At 40.8% G+C, this 18,568-nt stretch overlaps 1 protein-coding gene across 5 annotated transcripts in view; it reads right to left on the bottom strand.

The window, feature by feature from the left end:
- The window catches only part of PLEKHG1 (pleckstrin homology and RhoGEF domain containing G1), a 128,850-nt gene that overhangs the window by 32,653 nt on the left and 77,629 nt on the right, over positions 1–18,568 (bottom strand). For all 5 annotated transcript variants that reach the window (XM_027688187.1, XM_027688195.1, XM_027688162.1 and 2 more), the window contains one exon: positions 14,907–15,442. In XM_027688187.1, the coding sequence (XP_027543988.1) occupies positions 14,907–15,442 (536 nt within the window). The remainder of the gene's footprint in view (positions 1–14,906; positions 15,443–18,568) is intronic.

Here is an 18,568-nt window from a genome sequence, read left to right as displayed (position 1 = left end):
ATCAATACCAAAAAAGAAGAAGAAAAAAAGATTCTACCCATCAGGAAACTTTGCTTTTCAATGCCTAAACACAGGCTGCAGGAGAAAGCAAAGCTGCTGTATGTCTCTGATTTCAGCAACACACTGGCTTAAGAGCTGAGGACTTACATCATGAAGCCTCAGTCTCTGACCAAAAAATATTTAAAACCAGGTACTTATCAAAACTTCAGTGGCTTCTAATAGTGTTGCAGCCTGAGGAGGAATATGTTATATTAAAACAATCAGGACCTAAGCCAGGCACTGCCATAACATCACCCAAACCTCAGTTTTCTAAGAGTCCCTAGATGTGTGCTATTAGTAAAGCAGTTTTACTCCTAGATACTATACCATATGCATGGGTATATTTTTGCCCAATTCCCCTCTACCCAACAAAGATGTGTTTGGCCAAAATCAGATGGCTGTGCAGAAAAGGAACCACTGAAACAGCTCATCAGCCTTGGCCACCTAAGCACTACTTCCACACCACCTGGAGGAAAAGGCTGCAGGCCAGAAGTGGATCCCATTGGTAGCATGCTATTTAGAGCCATGCTGCCCAAATTAGCTATACACTTATAAAAAAAGAGAAAGTTGGGCAACAGATATACAACAGAATAGCCACTATAACATGCTCCCCACTGCTTATTCTGCTAATTACATAGGTAACTATAAAATGTACCAATTCACCTTTTGTCTGATTCTTTTTTCTATTAATTTTTTTCTCATTACTGACTTTATTTATTAATTTATTCAACCTGCACAGCAACATACTCTAAATGCCTTGTGGGTGGTCAAAAAATAGCATGCAATACACACAACAGGTGGCCAAGAATGCTGAAGTTCGGTCAGAGTAGCTCATTGCAGCTATTTCCAATTATTTAAAATACAGCTCTACCCTGCAAAGTGAATGCGCATATGTAAATTAAACATACTTTGCTTTCTTTCTCTGGTTCCTTTGGCTATATGAGTCCAAGGACTGACTGAAACATCAATCAAATCCATCTTCTTCCTATATCAAAACCTATTGTCAAGATTTCTCCATAAAACACATAATTATCATTGTTGTCATCACCTTCTGTGATGGAAGGAGACAAGCTCACTATTTTAGTTCAGGTTTCCTGTAATCTGAACAGTAGTTTATCTGGAGGCACCTGTAGCAAAACATTTCATGCAGCCAATCTTAACAGATTTCTGACTTTTTTCCTCTCCCCATCTTCTGTTTTCCATATTTTTCCTCTTCCATCTCTGTAATCAGTTAAAACTGGCCACATGTGTATAGCAGCCTCATTTTGACTGCAATCATCCTTTCCTTATGAGAGTGAATATGCTTTCCCAATTGCTCTTGAAACAATTTCCCACCTCCCATTTCCAGTCAAAGCCCTTGTCATTTTCAGTCACGCAGAGACAGCCTGGCACACTTCCACGTGGCAGGCAGAAATCCACTTCTGAAATTCCTCTGTAGGAGAAGCAGAAGTGGCAGCTCTACTTTAGTGTCCTACCTGTACTGACTGAACAGAGAGGGGAGGAACTTTACAAACGCCCTTTGCTGTAACGGTGATAATTTGCTACCTAGCAGCAATTATCTCCAGTTCCCACATGAGTACCACAACCACTAACCCAGGCTGCAAGCAACACACATTGTCATACAGTAGGCTAATGCAAGTAAATTCTTACAGTTAACTAATACATGTATTTTTAACTGTAGATGCACAATTTGAGCATCACAAAAATCAGAACCATACTTTATTTCTGTCAAAGATGTTGCACATTAATGATGCCTGGAAACCAAACCTCAAAAAATGCTTGCACTGTTCACCATACAGATTCTCTATATGAAAACCCAGCAACTTAAAGAAGAAAATTTCTGCAAGTATATCTTTCTACTTTCTACTTTTATTGGAAAATGGAGGGGGGGGGTTGGGGATTGGTATTTGGTGGGGTTCTTTTAAAGACATCTGAAGCTGGAAAATCCTCACACATAGGCCAAAGCATGGACAGGTCTGAAAGACCAGCACCTACCCAGGGCTATGCACATTACGTCATGGCACGGTCCTGCCACTGACTGACAGCCAAAGCCAGGGCCTTTCTCAGGACAATGCAGACTTGGACACACAGCCTTCTCTGCTCACTTCAGCAACATAAGCAGAAAGCTCCTGAGCTCTGTGCGCTTCCTACTCCCCTTTTCCATTTGCTTTGCATCTCTAAATACCTTGTACATAAGACTGCCACTTGTAAGCAGTAGCAAAGCTCTGCTCTTGTGGGAAATGGGTCAGTCAGGCCTTGCAGCTGGACTTTGAAGTACCTGCCTACATGCTTGCAGAGCACTGACCCTGCCACCAAGGGAAGAGAAGTGGAGAACACCTCCCAGCACCAATAGCCAGCCAGCCTCCAAATGGGAACAGCCAACATAAACCATATGCTTTACATAATGTGTCACTAGATGGGGTTTGTGATCAATTTCTTTCCCCTCTGCTGTCCGTGCAGAAGAGCAGAGTCTCTGAGCTGGCAGGAGGCCACTTCACTGGCATCAGTCCTCCCCCCAGGCGGATGGTGGAGGAAGCCATACCATGCTCACCTGTGCTTACAACCAGCTTCCTCAGAAGTGCCCAATCTACACGTGCAGCTGGCTCACACGCAGCCTGCGGATAACAGCAATAAAGTGTGATACAGTAAGGCGATACTCTGCTGACTGACTGCATGTAGAAAGGGCAAAGATTGATGGTGAGAGCACTCGTGAGAACATGGTATGAAGAAAGACTAAAAATAGAAAAGCACATTTAAGTTCTCTTTCCACTGTTTAACATTGCAGAGCAAGGTGATCATAACGGAGTTCTCTACACATCCCCACAGTTAGGGGTCTGCAAATAAGTTAAAGTTAACAGTATTAATTTAAATTTTACCTAGAGAACGAGAGGAAAAAAATATTTTTTCCATGTAGCTATTCTTGAGTGATAGATTTTTGATAATCAGTGTGACTTCCTCACCTATATTATAGATGTTAAAACACTGCCCCATTCATAGCTACCAAGGCCTGGAAGCAGTGACCCCTAGTAGGTCCCTTTGGCTTCATCCACATGCATGGAAAGCCACAGGAGGAGGAGTTATGTGTCAGCCAGAATTAGCAGTGAGGAATTCCTGAGTCCTAACATTATGTCTTGCACCTTGAAAACACATGCTTTCTTTGGTTTAGGCTGCCTTTGAACAGTTGTGTCCATGTAGACATAAGCACAAGCACGGCTATTTACAAAGTTGGAAATTTCTAGGGCACATCAGTGTCAAAAACATAACAGTCAGGAGATCTTGTCACAGGACTTCAAGCTGTAAGAGCCCAGCTAGTCTCAGGAAATGAACTTAAAGAATTTGCCCTGGAAAACAGTGAGAGGTCCCTCAACACTGTTGCACCGAATCCATCCTGGGCAAGGACAACTGCCTCACCAGTACGCAGAGCTGGGAGACAGCAGAATAGCTTTCTGCAGCTGTGGGTTCCCCCTCACTGCTTTAGAGCCTGAGCCTTTCAAACAAGCTCTGCACATCCTCTTGCCCCTGTCCCACTGTCAGAAGATGCCCATATCAGCTTCCAGCACCGACTCACAGCCCCCTTCTAGGGCTGGGTTGGAAGGAGGCACATGTCCTACAATGCCTACTCCACCTGTCCAGGGTTTTACATCCTTTCTTTTTGCGCAGTGCATGCTTTCTTCTTCTGTCATCTGTCCCGTGAGCCATTTTAGCAGGAATGCTGTGCCTACAAAGCTCCCTGGAGGATCAAAATCTGGCACCAGTCAAACCAGCATTGAACTGTCTGCCTGCATGGACGGACTGCTTTCATGGATTTTTGCTTTCTTTATTGTAGAGAATTTTTGCTCTAATGAAACACAGTCAAAGTTCAATAATATTCCTTTGTTCAACTGCAGGAATTTCATGCTAAAATCTCCCATCTTAAAAAGACACCTTGGAAGGCAGGCTGTCAATTAAATCAAACTGTAATTTGATAAAGGTGCAATAAAAGCACTCAAGCTGGCTTGTACATAGAGAAGTCTCCTAAATAATCTGTCATCTGTAAAGATGATATGGGTAAATCACTGGGAATGGAAACTCACATGAAACCCCACTTAGACATTTCAGCAAACTAACTTATTGAAGTTGCAACTCACTGATTAAAATCATGTCCCATATTTATCTTCAGGTATCAGCCAGCATCCACTGCTAAATCACACATACATTAATTTTTCCAGAAGCTGGCACTCAAAATTGCTGCTCAGAGGTGTGGTAAGAAGCAAGTTAAGAGCACAGGTGGAGATCACGGGATAACAAATGCTATCAGTAGTTTACTGACATTTCATTAAGGAGTTATGTGAGGCCCTCATCTAGTGACTTCCTGAAGTTAACAGGAAACACAGAAGAAATAAGCAACAGTAATGAGGCCAGCTGAATGAAAACATTAAACAGTAATTAGGATGTCAAATAGTTCGAGATTGCTACGCAGATGAAGTAAGTGCTCTAGAGTGTTCTAAATCCACATAATTGGTGCCCATCATCATCATCATTCAATAACCTCAAGTTTTTTCAAAAAAGTACCAGTTTAAAGTGTTTAATAATTATAAATTAAAAAAAACCTCTCAAAGTTCATTGGGGCATCTATAAATTAATTCTCACAACACAGCTTAGTTGGTCTGATTATAAGCTTATTGAACCCCTAGTCAAACAAAACACTGAGAATTATTAAGGCATATTTGGTCTTTGAATGTATGAATCACCCATGAAAAGAACCTGAGTCTTGTGCTATAGATCTTTGCCTGGTTAAATAAACTTTCCTCAATTTGTAAGGCAAATGAATGTTAACATTTTTTAAAGGATATCTCAATATGCTTACAAGTTAAATGAGACATTCCAGGAGAGAAGTGTTTATTTTAAAATACAAGAAGGGAAACTGAGTCTGTTTTCCAAAGAATGAAAATGCAAACCCAGCATAATGAAGAAAATCTGCACACATCCGAAACACATATTTATCTTAACCTTAGTAACCACATAATTCCCAGAGACTTATGGATGGCTTTTATTATTAATATATGAAATGAAATGGAAACTTATAGTAGTGGGTGGTTTGCAAGTAAAAACTTTTTAAACGTGTCTTATTTGCAAAACAGTCTTCTCCTGAAACCACAAAAAATAGCAGCTACCTCCACACCTTCATCTGCAGGAATAGTAAAAGCAGAAAAGAGAGACTGGTATGTGGTTTGTTAAATGTTCAGGTTTAAAGGTCATGGATTACTAGAATACTGTTCACTGACACATAATCTTTAATAAAAACAATATAACTAATTTGAAAGTGGTCAAATATTTCCATGGATCAAAACTGAAATGGTTATAATTAGCAAATAAAACTCCAGAAACTACGGCCTGGATGGAAATGCAGAAACTTGTTTGCCTTTAAGGTATAATCTCCAAATTTTGAAATTTCTTTACAGAAAATCCCAATCATCTGGGGGGGGGGAGGGAACAAAAACAAACAAAAAACCAAACCAAACCAACCAAACAAACAAAAAACCAAAACATCTCATTAAAGCATTGTAATGTTTACTGAAAATTTTGCAGCATAAGCTGCACTTCCTCTCCCTGCCTCTTAGCTCTCAGACCTATTCCTCGCAGTTTTCCTGCCCACGCTCTATAAACTTGTTGCTTTTGAAGCAGCTGCTGCTGCTCTGTTCTGTGGAGTTCCGTATCTGCTACCAGTAAGCAACATCAAGCCACAGGGTGGAGGTGAACAGACCTCTCTTTTGTTACTTTCTGAATCCCGGTTCTATATATCCCACTTATCAGGGATACAACCTCCCGTTCCAGCCTCAGTACAGTCAAAAGATGTTTCATTCCTGAAGCCTCCTGCCAATCACCAGCACTCTTAAATGGCACACTCCATATTTAATTACATCTTCCCTTTGCCTCCCTGCTCCCCCCCCCAAAAAAAAAGCATTCTGGAATGGAAGATTAACTTTCATCCTTTTATCTATATTCATTCACAATCAGAAAGTGGGTAGGAGGTTGTAAACAGAATGGCGGATTGACTCACGCCCTGCTGCAAGACAAGGGAGGACAAGAGCAACAGCAGCCAGGCTTTTTGGCAATTCTGTGGCATTCTCAAAGACCAGCAGCCCTCCCTATTACTTCTCTCCCACCCACAGTTTAAGAAAGGCTTGCTGTACATTTATAGGCAGATAATTTTTTACTGCAGTATAACTCACCCTTTCGTACTATCCAAATACAGAGCTGACCTTAAAACAAACACAAAGCTCTGGCTATACATTTGTACTGTCTTAACGTTTGCAGTTCAGCCAAACAGTGAAGCTCTGCAATCACCTGACAGCCTCTGTCCCAACAAGTTTCTACAATCCAGCTGTAAGATAAGAACTGGATGCAAAGTACAGGTGGAGGAAACACAAGGCAGCAATGATATTTTATTCAGTGTCTTTCAAGTACTTGGGAACACGCTGAATGAAAGAAATGTATGAATGCTGTCAGCAGAAATAAGACTGAAATAGTGATGGTGCAGACAAGAAAAAAAACATGCATCAGTATATTTAACCCTGGCTTTTGTGCTTCCTATGAAGTTAGTTTACAAACAGCTCCCTGTTCATCCCACAACATAAGCAGATGTTTACAACACGTAAGTTGTTTATTAGGCTACTTCTGGTTGTCCACAACACAATATATTCCTACTGCACATCTTTAAAGCCTCTTTTTTCCAAAGCCCAGAATCATTCTCATCCTACCCAGCAAAACAAGGTTTGGGTTTTGTTTCTGCTTTTGTTAGGTATCATTAAAGGGCACATACGATAAGAAGCTTACAGCATATGTATCTGGCAAAACACTTTCGTTCAGGATGCTAGAGTTGCAGAAACAATCGCATCTAAAACTGTTTAAGACATGAACAACAGTTTGTGTATACTTCCATTACTTTAGGTTGCTTTAGGCTATTTAATATGGCTCACATACAGGAAGCAAGAAGTTCACAGGGAAAACTGAACTATCCCACTGCATCAGAAGAAAGAAATCTGATTTACTTTATGTATTTCTTTAAAGGTAGTCAGAACAGCTGTTTATACCTGTTTGGTAACTTACCTTATGGTGTTCTTAGTCACCTCACTTTTCAGCAGTCTGCACTGGGGATTTTAGTCCTAATTTGTAAACAGCAACTTCAGAAACGAAACACAACACTGATGTTCTCCAATACAACTGCTCACAAATTCATTACAGATTTTAAAAGTGGAACATTTTTGTGCTCCATTTTATACTGCTGTAACTCTGCTTAAACTTCATAGGCTTTGAGAAGGCCTCTTGGATATGTACTGAGTGCTTTAGTTTCAGCTATTGTATTTCAATATTATTGGAGAAAACTTTCCTTGCTTTTAAGCCAAGCTTTCCCTAAGGAGGTTGATCAGAATTTGACACAGCTCACTCTTCACAGATGACAAAAGAGCAGTGAGAAAATTCAGCTCAGTAGTGTAACAAATATTCATCACAGTTAAACTTATCGCTGTCATGGCTACAATATTTGTTTTGCAGGTAATTTAAATTGCTCATCCAAATTTTATAAAAGCATAATGTTCAATTCCTAGTCATAAAGGACAGCATATGTGCTAAGCTACTTTAAACACAAGATAAATTTCAAAGGAAGAATCTCACTCTGAATATCATTCTGCTTTAAATCTAAACTGAATGTCTTTTCTCTCTATATGGACAGGCTCTGCAGGTGGCCCAAGAGAGGCAAGCCTGTTTCTAAATTGTCACTCTGTTTAGGAGAAAACTAAAAGTAAACTGCCTAAAAATCACTCAGCTATCACCCGAGTTCTGTCTTTTGTGCTCAAGATCTAAGACAAATAAATTATGTCATCAGTCTTCGTCATGTAGACTAAACTTGCAAAACTGCAGTACCTGTACATGAAGCTGAAATTTTCATCCATGGCTTTAAAACCATATGGTACGCTAACTTCTGGCTTTAATACACTGAAGAAAAACACTAGTTCTGAGACCGAGCATCAATGCATCCTATACTGAGTGAAATAGAAGCGACGAAAATGCTTCATAAGAATGCCGTGATTACAGTTTGATGGTTACAGCAGAGCCATAAAATTCAGGATGCTCATATAAGACGGATCAGTACATCCTCACATATCAAAGTTTTTCTCAGTAACATTCAATAAACTTTCCATTGAAGCACTCTGTGAAGCACTCTAATCTACAAAATGCTCAAAAAGAGCAGCTCTGCTAATAAACCATTTCTATTGGTGGGTGCTGGAATTCTGTGCTGTGAAACAGAGGCACTCTCCCAGAGTAACATCTTCACAAGTAACTTATGCCAGCAACCTAAAGGTATCTTCCTCAGGTATGCAGCATTATGGGATGCCCTAGCTATATTAAGATTCCCACCTTTTGAATCTAGAAAGAATTAACTTTCAGAATTATGCTATCCAGCAACCCAGTGCACAAGCTTCTACTAACACATCACAAGTGACAATGCGCACACTCTTTTTAACTAATTGCCTAAAACATAGAAGTAGACATCCTCTAACTGCAGCACTGGGAGAGAGGAAACCAAGAACAATAGAATTCCAATACTGACTTCCTCTCTCAAGGGTTTCCCTTAATCATGGGTGCCACAACACGTATCTACCTCAAACATCCAATATTTCCCCTTGCAAGGCCCACCCCCCCCAAAGGGTATATAATTTCAACAGACACGTTCACTTGGAAGAAGCTTTCCACACCAGAAAACCGTCTTCCTGATGAGTTGTTCTAGGAGATTTCAGCAAAAGCATTCCCCTGGGGCTTTTAAAGAAAGAATGTCCTTTTTTGCTCATGTTGAAAAATTTTGGTGACCTTTCCCCTGAGAAGACAAGCATTCCCAGGCTGACTAGCAGGGACATGAACCATATCCTCACATCTAAAGGAGGGACAGTAGCAGATTCAAACATAATGGAGACTTTGTTTCTGAGAGTATGCCTTTTGCTGTCTTTGTGTAAATTCCCCTATATTTTACCTTATGAGGGGGATGGGGTGGGGAGGAGAAACCCCTCAAATTCACATATCCTCAACAGCAATTTCTAGCAATGGTCCTTTGCAAGGTTCAGCTCAGGTTTCACAAAGGTTTAACTCACAACTGCCATTCTTAGGTGCTACCAGTGACATCCGGTTCAGATCTTATCCTCTGAAGCAAGAGCAGCGAAAAGATTGTTCCTGTGTCTCAGTGACTCTCTGCAAACCTTACACTGTACAGAGAAACATGCTGTGCAATTTCAGGGCAGAGGAGACATAAAGGAATACTCCAGAAAGATGGGAAGAACAAAATGGGAACAAAGCTTGGTGGACACCAGAAGACAGAGACTGAATGTTAACAGAACTTAAGAGGGCAGAAAAATTAGGAATGTGATGAAAATGTTGTCAGACCTGCCAAGAGAACTATGAAGAGAGATCTGGAGTCAGCAGAGATTAAAAACACAGGAAGGAGAAATACTAAAAAGTGAAAAATCACATAAGGAAATGAGACAATATATACTGACAGGGGATGAGGATGGGATTTATGGAGAGAAGACTTACGACAGATAGACAGAGAGATCGTAGGCAGCAGATGGTGCAGAGGAGAACAGGACTTTCTCAAATGAGGAGTCTTAAGTATAAAAAGATGGAGCCAGGGACAAAAGATATGGAAGGGAGATAGGAAAAAGACTTCAACTAGTCCAGTAGGGATGGTTTAAAAAAAAAAAAGACTAATTTGGAATGAAAGGGTAGAGGAACTTATTTACATAAATGAAGTCTCCCAGATTTCAGATTGAGTTCAAGATTCCTGAAGATCAACCTCTGTTTGCATCAAATATTTGTGAAACGTGCTGACAACGCATGCTTCATTCCCCTCTAGCTATTGTATAGATATTGATGACTTTTTACTTATATTATTTTACTGATAGAGGATCTTGTACCAAGACTGAGGTCCATGCTGTGGATCTAGATGTTCTCAATGAGCTGATATCACTATGAAGGTATTTAATGTAAAATGACAGATGCAAGCATTGTAACAGTGCATTTGCATTATTCTTTAATTTTGCAAAGATAAAACACAAATGTAGATGTCTTTCTACAGTTACTAGCCATTGTACAAATTACAAATGTGGGCTTCTGACTCCTATGAACTGCAAGGGCAAAACACAGTTTTATTATAAATTCTGAGACAGCATTCTATTCAGGAGAAAAAAAAAGTTACTTGAGTAAGTGACTCTAATGGAAGGTTATGCCTATTCTAACTACATTACTACTTGAAAAAGTCAGGGAAGGTCCTGAAGAGGAGAAGGTCAGTGAGTTCTGCCCTGGCCAGTACACCTGTCAGAATGACACAAGCAGGAAGAAGAGATATCTGATTTCTCATCACAAACTTGCCCAAAACAAGCTTCAAGCTGCACTCATTGAAAACTTTAATTATCCTTAACAGATAATCTGATAAAACATAGCAAACGATGGAAAAGTTCTATCTTTGTTGAGATGCTTGCCTGTGCAAGAGTCACAGCAGTGTGCTCAAAACAATCATAACTCATCCAGGTCACACACAAAATGGCTGTACTGGCTAGAAAAGCAGTTGGGTTTTAATGCATATCCTGGAGCAAAGGGTGCCAAATAGCACCTGTGCAGCCTCCTCTCACTCATTCTAAGCCCATTAAGTACTTCTTATCAGCAGTTTAAAAGAAAGCTGGAGAACCTCAGCAGGTCTCCAGTATAATATAAAAATCACATTAACCATGTCCCATAAAGTCAATTTCTACTTCTATCTACCAACTTGGCACTGTCAACATCACCCAGATACGCAAAAGGCCTCGAAGTTATGTCTTTTTAGTTTATTTTTATTTATTTATTTATCAATGACCTAACAGCATTAGGCCAATACAAGCATCAAAAAGGACAAAATTCTATTTTGCCCCATTCATCCATAGTGTTTTACTTCAGGCATGATAACTCCATGTTCTAAGGACAACACAGGTTGAAAGGACACTGCCCATAATACTGTGCTAGGCTAACTCTTACTGAGCTGAATTCTGTCAGTATGACTAGTACCAGGATCCTACATGCAATTTCACATCATCCATATTAATGGCTCATTTGTGTGCAGCTAGTCCTGAGAACCAGTTCCAGGCACACTAAGGGCAAGAAGGTAATCAAGAACAGTCATCAGGGATTCACCAAGGGAAAGCTGACCAGTCTGATAACCTTTTAACTACAAAACAAATGGCTTGGTATATCAGTGGAAAGCAGTGGATATTGTCTCCCTTGACTTCAGAAAGGCTTTTAATTTCTTAAGATCCTCACACACAAGTTGAAGAAGTATGAACTGGATAAAGCAGACACTAAGTTTGACTGAAAACTGGCTAACCAGACAGGACCTGAGTGTGGTGTTCACAGGCATAAAATCTAGTTGGAGGCCAGTGGTTAGTGGCATACCCTAGGGGCTAATACTGTATTCTGTCCTGTTTAATGTATTCATTAATGATTTTGATAATGGGAAAGAGTATGAATATATTAAAAAAATCTCTAAGCCAAAAAAAACCCAATAGCCCCCCTGAAACTAATTTAAAAAAAAAATAATCTTCCCAACCCCTAAAAACCTAAAAAATCAAACAAACAACCCCCACCCCACAAAACACCCCACTCCCGAGAAGAAAATAAACCAAAAAACCTTGACTGTGACAAGCAAACATGCCTTGCTTTACCCCAGAAATGTAGAGCGTAGATTCATGGATGTGAGTTTTGATACCCTCTCAGTTCCAGCACTAAAACCTGCTTCAAAGTGCTGGAAACAGTGAGAACATGTTCTTTTTGAGTATGTTTCCACTTTCTATGGAGAACATCTCCCAAATCCCCTCTACCAAAGGACAAAAAGCAATAGACTAGATCTATACTGACAGTTCACAGCTGGGTGTAGAGGGTGATTAAAATGGTACTTGTTTGTTTTTCCCTTTTTGTTCTTATGCCATCCTGATATCTCTTATGTAAGTGGTTGCCCTGCTTCTCTTTCTTCTTCCCTCTGCCAAAAAACCCCAAAACCACCCTGAAAAAAACCCCAACCCTCCTTACTATTTTTAGACTGTGAACATAAGCTTCGAGGGTCCTGGTGGACAACAAGCTGTCCATGAGACAGCAGTGTGCCCTTGTGCCCAAGAAGGCCAATGGTATTCTGGGGTGCATCAGGAAGAGCATTGCCAGCAGGTCAAAAGAGGTGATCCTGCACCTCTACTCAGCCCTAGTGAGGCCACTTCTGGAGTGCTGTGTCCAGTTCTGGGCTCCTAAGTACAAGAGGGACATTGAACTGCTGAAGTAAGCCCAACGGAAGGCTGTGAAGATGATTAGGAACCAAGCACTAGGGCAAGAGGCAACAGGCAGAAACTGATGCTCTGGAAGTTCCACCTGAACATGAAGAAGAAATTCTTTACTGTGCAGGTGACTGTGCACTAGAACAGATTGCCCAGAGGGTTGTGGTGTCTCCCTCACTGGAGATATTTAAGGACCATATGGACAATTCTGTGCCTTGTGCTCTAGGATGACCCTGCTTGAGCAGGGAGGTTGAACCAAATGACTCCCTCCACCTGTGGTCCCTTCCAACATTACTCATTCTGTGATATTCTATTGCAGTCAGCTGCAAACTTGCTAGAGAGCTCCAGTTCCAACCAATCTCGCATTTTAACTTTCCACTTCCTGGGTTTTCCCTAATTTCCTTATATTGTTTTCCCTCTAATGATTTTCTCTCTCTCTCCACTTACCACTGATTCATTTGCTTATGCTTTCTTCCACCAGCTCCCACCTTCATATATCTCTTCAGCTCCCACACACTCCTAGGGCAGCAGTTGCCCTTTGACCTCTCTCCAGCTCCCCCTTTCCCATTCTCATCCCATTTCCTAACCAGCTGCCAAATCTGATCCATGTTTATCTCGAAAATGAAGCTGCATGCCTTCATCTTAGTTTGGCTCAGCACCAGGTATCTGCCTGTCAAACTAAATGGCAGATGGTGCAGATGATCAAGCCCTATAAGGCTACAGCACTTCTACATATGTCTATGGAGTAGACCTCCTCACAACCTCCACCCTTGCTTAGGTAAATTACTGCAGCATTGCTAAGGTAACTTATGGAGAAAGGAATCCTGAGAAACATATGAAATGGGCTCTTCTGTAATGTCCAGTCACACCTCTCTCCCCCGAAACCAAGAGAAGAACATTCTGCACAGGTTGAGGCAGCTGGTTCCCCGCTGTCCTTATCATCTGGGAAGCAGCTCCTTTGAACATCTTGGATCCTCAGCACCTACCTAGGAAAAGCCCCACTGCCAACTATTCCATCTCTCAAAGCTGTCTAGTGCCACACAAAGCTTTCAAGATTCATTATTAGTTGCTGCAGGAAATAGGCTTGGGCACTTCACAGGTTCATAATTCCTCCAATTCTTTCCTAATTAGAAGTGCATTTGCCTTATTTAATCTACATCTACCGTAGTGATCCTTAAACTATTCTCTAGAAAGCATTTACTGGTCTTCCTACGTGTAAACAGAAAATCTGCTTCAAGATTTTAATTATTGTTTTCAGTTTCTCAAGTTGTACAGTTTACTGCATAGGTGGACAAGTGAGGGCTAAGGTTTCCAAAACCTTACATGGAAGTCATGCCTAGTGACTGGTGACTACACACAGAAGCTGACTTGGTTCTGCAGCATCTGACAACTTTAAGCACTTCAAAATGAAACTTGGGCAACAGTTGAATGTAGTAAAACAGCACTAGCTATGGAAACCAATGCAGTCTTGCAGAAAAAGCCACCTTTATGTGAACTTACGGGGCTGGGGCGTTCAATCATGATGTGCATTTGTGTTATCAAAGCTTTCCCCACTACTGCTTGGGAGATCAGGTGGGTTGGAGCTGTGGGTAGGGAGAGTATCTCCAGCTGGCTGATATTTCCTTTTTCAGGTGACCACATACACCTACCTAGAGCTCTAAGTTCTACAAACAGTGCATTGAACATGCATCTCCCAAGAAACCCTTCTCTGTGGGCTAAGTACGTTGACTACAAACAACAGCCAAGGGACTTGTCATCTTCAAAAATATAAACCAACATGATTCAGATGGCACAGCCATGAGTATATGGAGTGAAAACAACAATCCACAGAAGGACTCATCCATATTTTTTCCTGTACTAGAAAGGGGAAATAAAATGTACTGTTAGGTTGGGGATTGAACAAAAACTTCACTGTTGCTAATAAATGCTACACCCACTTATTAGCAACATTACTTCAGAATTAGTACTACAGAAAACGATTCCTTCATATAACAGTCAAACAAGAGTATTTTCCAGCAAATAAAAATGCCATATTCAATACTACAGGCCAAGGACACGGGAAGAACAGACTGCAGCCGTGAGCTGCATTAAATGGAGGGAGGGAAAGGCAGGAAAGAACTTGCAGGACTAGGACTTGGAGGCAGAGGGATGGAATAATCAATAAGTAAGACCCTTTAGATAAAGCCTTTAAAGGGGCATTTACAGCTGTCTGTTTGCTTCTTGCTATATATTCCAGGATACAGAGGAATATATATTTTTTGTAAGTATAAAAAGTTTTGTTACTGCAAAGAGTTTATCACTCTTTGTTCACTAGGGCTGCCAACTGTAGGATTTTTTTCTGTTATTTTTTCATGAATGTATAGTAACAGCTTAGAATTATCTAATCAAATAAAAACTAGAAACACACTAGAACAATGATATTACACTGGTTTATAAAGACCAACAAATGCCAGTTCCATTGTCAAGACCATCTGTCCTGCTGTGAAATCAAACAATATAAAAATGGCATTATGGAACAGTTAACACCATCCTAACCAAGACCCCTACCTTGACAATGCTTTTTAGATCCTGCACATACATCCTCTCTGTCTCCAGAATCTCTTGGACAACTCTGTCTACATAGAGAAGCTTCGGACTGGTGGGCTCTGTGACGAGGGACATTGCACAGTTTTTGCTCGCTCCTCTTGGTTCTACTTTCCTCGGCATGCTTGGCCTTTTTTCAAGGCTTTCCTCAGGATCCTCTTGTTCAACAGTGTTTTCACATGTCTTATTGCTGGAAAATCGCCTGGCGGGGACCAGTTCTAGCTTGATGGCACCAGTTTCTTTATCCTGGTTGAACAAACCCAAGTGGCTGTTGGAAACCAAGGTCATTCTGCTTCCAAAGGAGCAGTGACTGTCCCGGGAGGATGCAGAGGAGGAAGTGGAACTAAAGCTGACAGGACGGTCACTGTCTGATAGGTCCATGGTGTTTTTTTCACAGTAGCGGAAAGGTCTGCTCTCCTTGTGCAAATCTTCCCCTTTCGTCTTGGAGTCAAGCGCCTCTGTCACAGCTGGTACAACATCAAGAGGCAAGTGGAAGTCATCTAAACAAACAAACAGAAGTGAGTTTACTGGTGCTGCCCCACATAACACAGAAGTTGCCAGCGGATCATTTAAAGCATAAAAAACTGCCACACTACTATTTTAACTAAAAGACAACCAAAACAATATGATTTGGGGGTCACTGTGACTCTAATGCTTTTTAGGTGGTGGGGATCCCCCACTGGGGGCTACAACAGAGGCATCACATCCCTCCTGTTCACATGTATGTCTCTGGCACATCCTTCTTGTGCCAGCGCGCTAGGCTTGTTGCTAGCACAGGCACTGCTCAGGCTCAGCACAGGAGAAAAATGGGACTCACGGATTTTCCCTAAAGTTAAAAAAACCCACTCAACTCTGTTGGGAGCAGCCTCTGCTATCTCCAGCTGAGCACTGATCATGGTTTGGGAGGTTTGGAAAACTCAAGAAACACACAGTGATACCAGAAAGTGTCTTTTGTTTTGAATCCTGTAAGGCCAACACTAAAACAAAAACTAAAACAAAAACTAAAAGCAGTTACGAATTACCAGCTCTGTGGCTTGTACAAAAACACTAAAAGTGTAATGATTTCCCAGTGAAAATAATGTAGTTTCTGAAGAAAGAGTCCCTGCAGGACAGAGTATTGCCAAATAATTCAGTTTTCTACTGGGAAAATAAATCATTCTAAAACTGTTCTTCTCCAGCCAGAATATTGCCCCCTGCTGAACTGACCTAAAGCTGTTTTTCAGATCAGTGCAACAACAAAATAAGATATCCGTCTTCCTGTTGGCATTTCGATTCTGCTTTATTTTCATTGCCAAAATGCCCTGCAGGACACTGTCCACAATGCAATGCAGATTTGTCTCTGGCCAAGTTGTGTGTCATGCAGCATGAGAATCTACAAAAGCAGCTGCAGATAAATTCAATACTTCAAGGTTTAATTTCCATAAGAAGTGTCCACCCAAAAAAAATCTTGCCTCAACTTTCAGAATTTCAGAATGTCTGTTCTGTGAAAAAGGGAAACTTGTGACAATTTAGGAAGAAAAGCAATAGTGAAGCTACCCACAGAGTGGGTAGCTTAGTCCCTATTTTAGTTCAGTGACAACCTCACTTTTCAAAAATCATACCAGCAATTACAGCTCTAGACAACAGTTTCAGTAAAGAAACCAAAAAGCTGCAAATCAAACCCGCCCAACCTTTAAGGTGGCCCTTCTTGAACTGAGGCAGACTTGCTACACAATTACAAGCAGAAACCTCCTGGACACATGGCTCATGCAACTGTCAGAGCAGGGGGAGAATTTCATTCAAAGCAGAAAGCAACTCTCCCATTTTTTCAAAATCAATCCAAAGCAAACAGAAATAAAATCCCAGAGAAGAATGTTTTGATTTATTTGGCCTATCTTGAATGCATAAGATTTTATTTGTATGTGAGTAATTAATAATGCCATTTCAGTGATGATGGTATTAGCTTTCTGTTAAGGAGTAGTACTGCCCTCAAGGTGATGCATGGAATTAAACTGAGAGTAATTTGCTCATTACATGGGTTAGAAATTGGCCATTGGATTAAAAAACTAATTTGGTACCTCTGTACCCCTGGTTTTACCTTGTAGTCTAAAAATCTATAGCCTTTCTTTGTGCCAGGTTCTTCTAGTTTTGCAGCATAGAAGCATATTTTCTTACCCTTTTTCAATAAACCACATCAAGTACTAACTCCAAAATAAAATATAAAGCAATAAACCCAGAAAAAAATTAAAACTGAAAATGCAGTGAAGTTCCTATGTTTCCAAAGGGGTACAGACAGTGATGTTCGCCTTCCTATTACTTGCGATAAGAAAGAATACATATTTGATAAGAAAGAATGTATTTTTGCTATCAGCTTTGGATTATTTTTCACATTTAAGTTAGAAAGCACAATGTTGCTGTGCAGATGAATGAAAAATGCCCCCCTTGAAAAATGCACAGGATAAACAAGATAACAGGGATACCCTTCTGATAACTTACTCCCAAGATATTTTACTAAAATTACATGACAAAGAAACACCTGATTAGCCACATTTAGGGAGGAAATAAAGGATTGCTGTGAAGTTCTGCTACCCCACACTCTTTTCGTCCTGTTTCACTGATATGTGGTCTGCCTCTCAGATAATAACCCGAAGGCATTGATATGTAGCATTTGCTTCGCAAGCACTGTCAGGCTCATTAATATGAAAAAAAACCAAAACACAATTCATGTTGATGACATTAGAATCAGAAAAAATGGTTAAAAGTAGTTTTACAGAAGACATACTTGTAGCCAGAAGCACTGGGAGATCTTAACATGTTTTAGAGAAGCAAACCAAACAAACCCACTTATTTTCTTGTTTAATGACAATGTCATTCTTCATCAAAAAACCAAGAATTAGTTGTAATAGTTAAAATGGGCTTGCAACCCAGGCATGCACCATGGTTGACACAAGTTCCTCCATTTATTTATACAAATTAATATTGCTGTATGCTTCTATATAAATTACACCAAAGTATTTGCTACTTGGTCTGTTTTGTCCTCAAAGCCTCATCCTGACTATTAACTTCAAAAGTTACTTTTTACTTCATTCTTATTCCTTTCCCAGCCAGGTGTAAATTGGTCCTTCAGCTTCTCTGTAGAGAACTTCTGTTAAAATTTTGACCATTATACCTCCAACCAGCAAAGCATGTTTCTTGGGGTCCAGTCTGATGGCACAAAAATCCAGTGCTCCTGCAGAACAGCAGCTAGGCACCTAGGCAGCTGGTGCACCTGGCAAAAAGGCAGGTCACAGGGGACCGGGGATTTCAGCATGTCACAGAACCAGGAAGCAGCTCCCTTTCCCCAACTGGCAGGTCCTGTACCAAACACCCTGCCTGTGAAAATCAGAACTTGGGGACACACCCTGGCTTTGCCAACCTCTCAATTTCTGCCTCAGGTACAGGTAGCTCTTACAAACCCATAGCCCTTCCCATTAACACAGGATCTGTAAATGTTCCAAGGCTTCACAGATTCATCTTCAGAAACCCCTCTGAGACTAGGCAACATTGTACTGGGCTCTGGTGAGGCCCTGCGTTCAGTTTTGGGTCCCTCACTACGAGAAAGACATTGAGGTGCTGGAGTGTGTCCAGAGACGGGCAATGGAGCTGGT

This window comes from Neopelma chrysocephalum, unplaced genomic scaffold (assembly GCF_003984885.1).
Source record: "Neopelma chrysocephalum unplaced genomic scaffold, ASM398488v2 Primary Assembly neopelma1_23, whole genome shotgun sequence".
In the NCBI taxonomy this organism is placed as follows: Eukaryota; Metazoa; Chordata; class Aves; order Passeriformes; family Pipridae; genus Neopelma; species Neopelma chrysocephalum.
The sequence above is the reverse complement of the archived record's forward strand: the minus strand, read 5'-3'. Positions and strand labels throughout refer to the sequence as shown.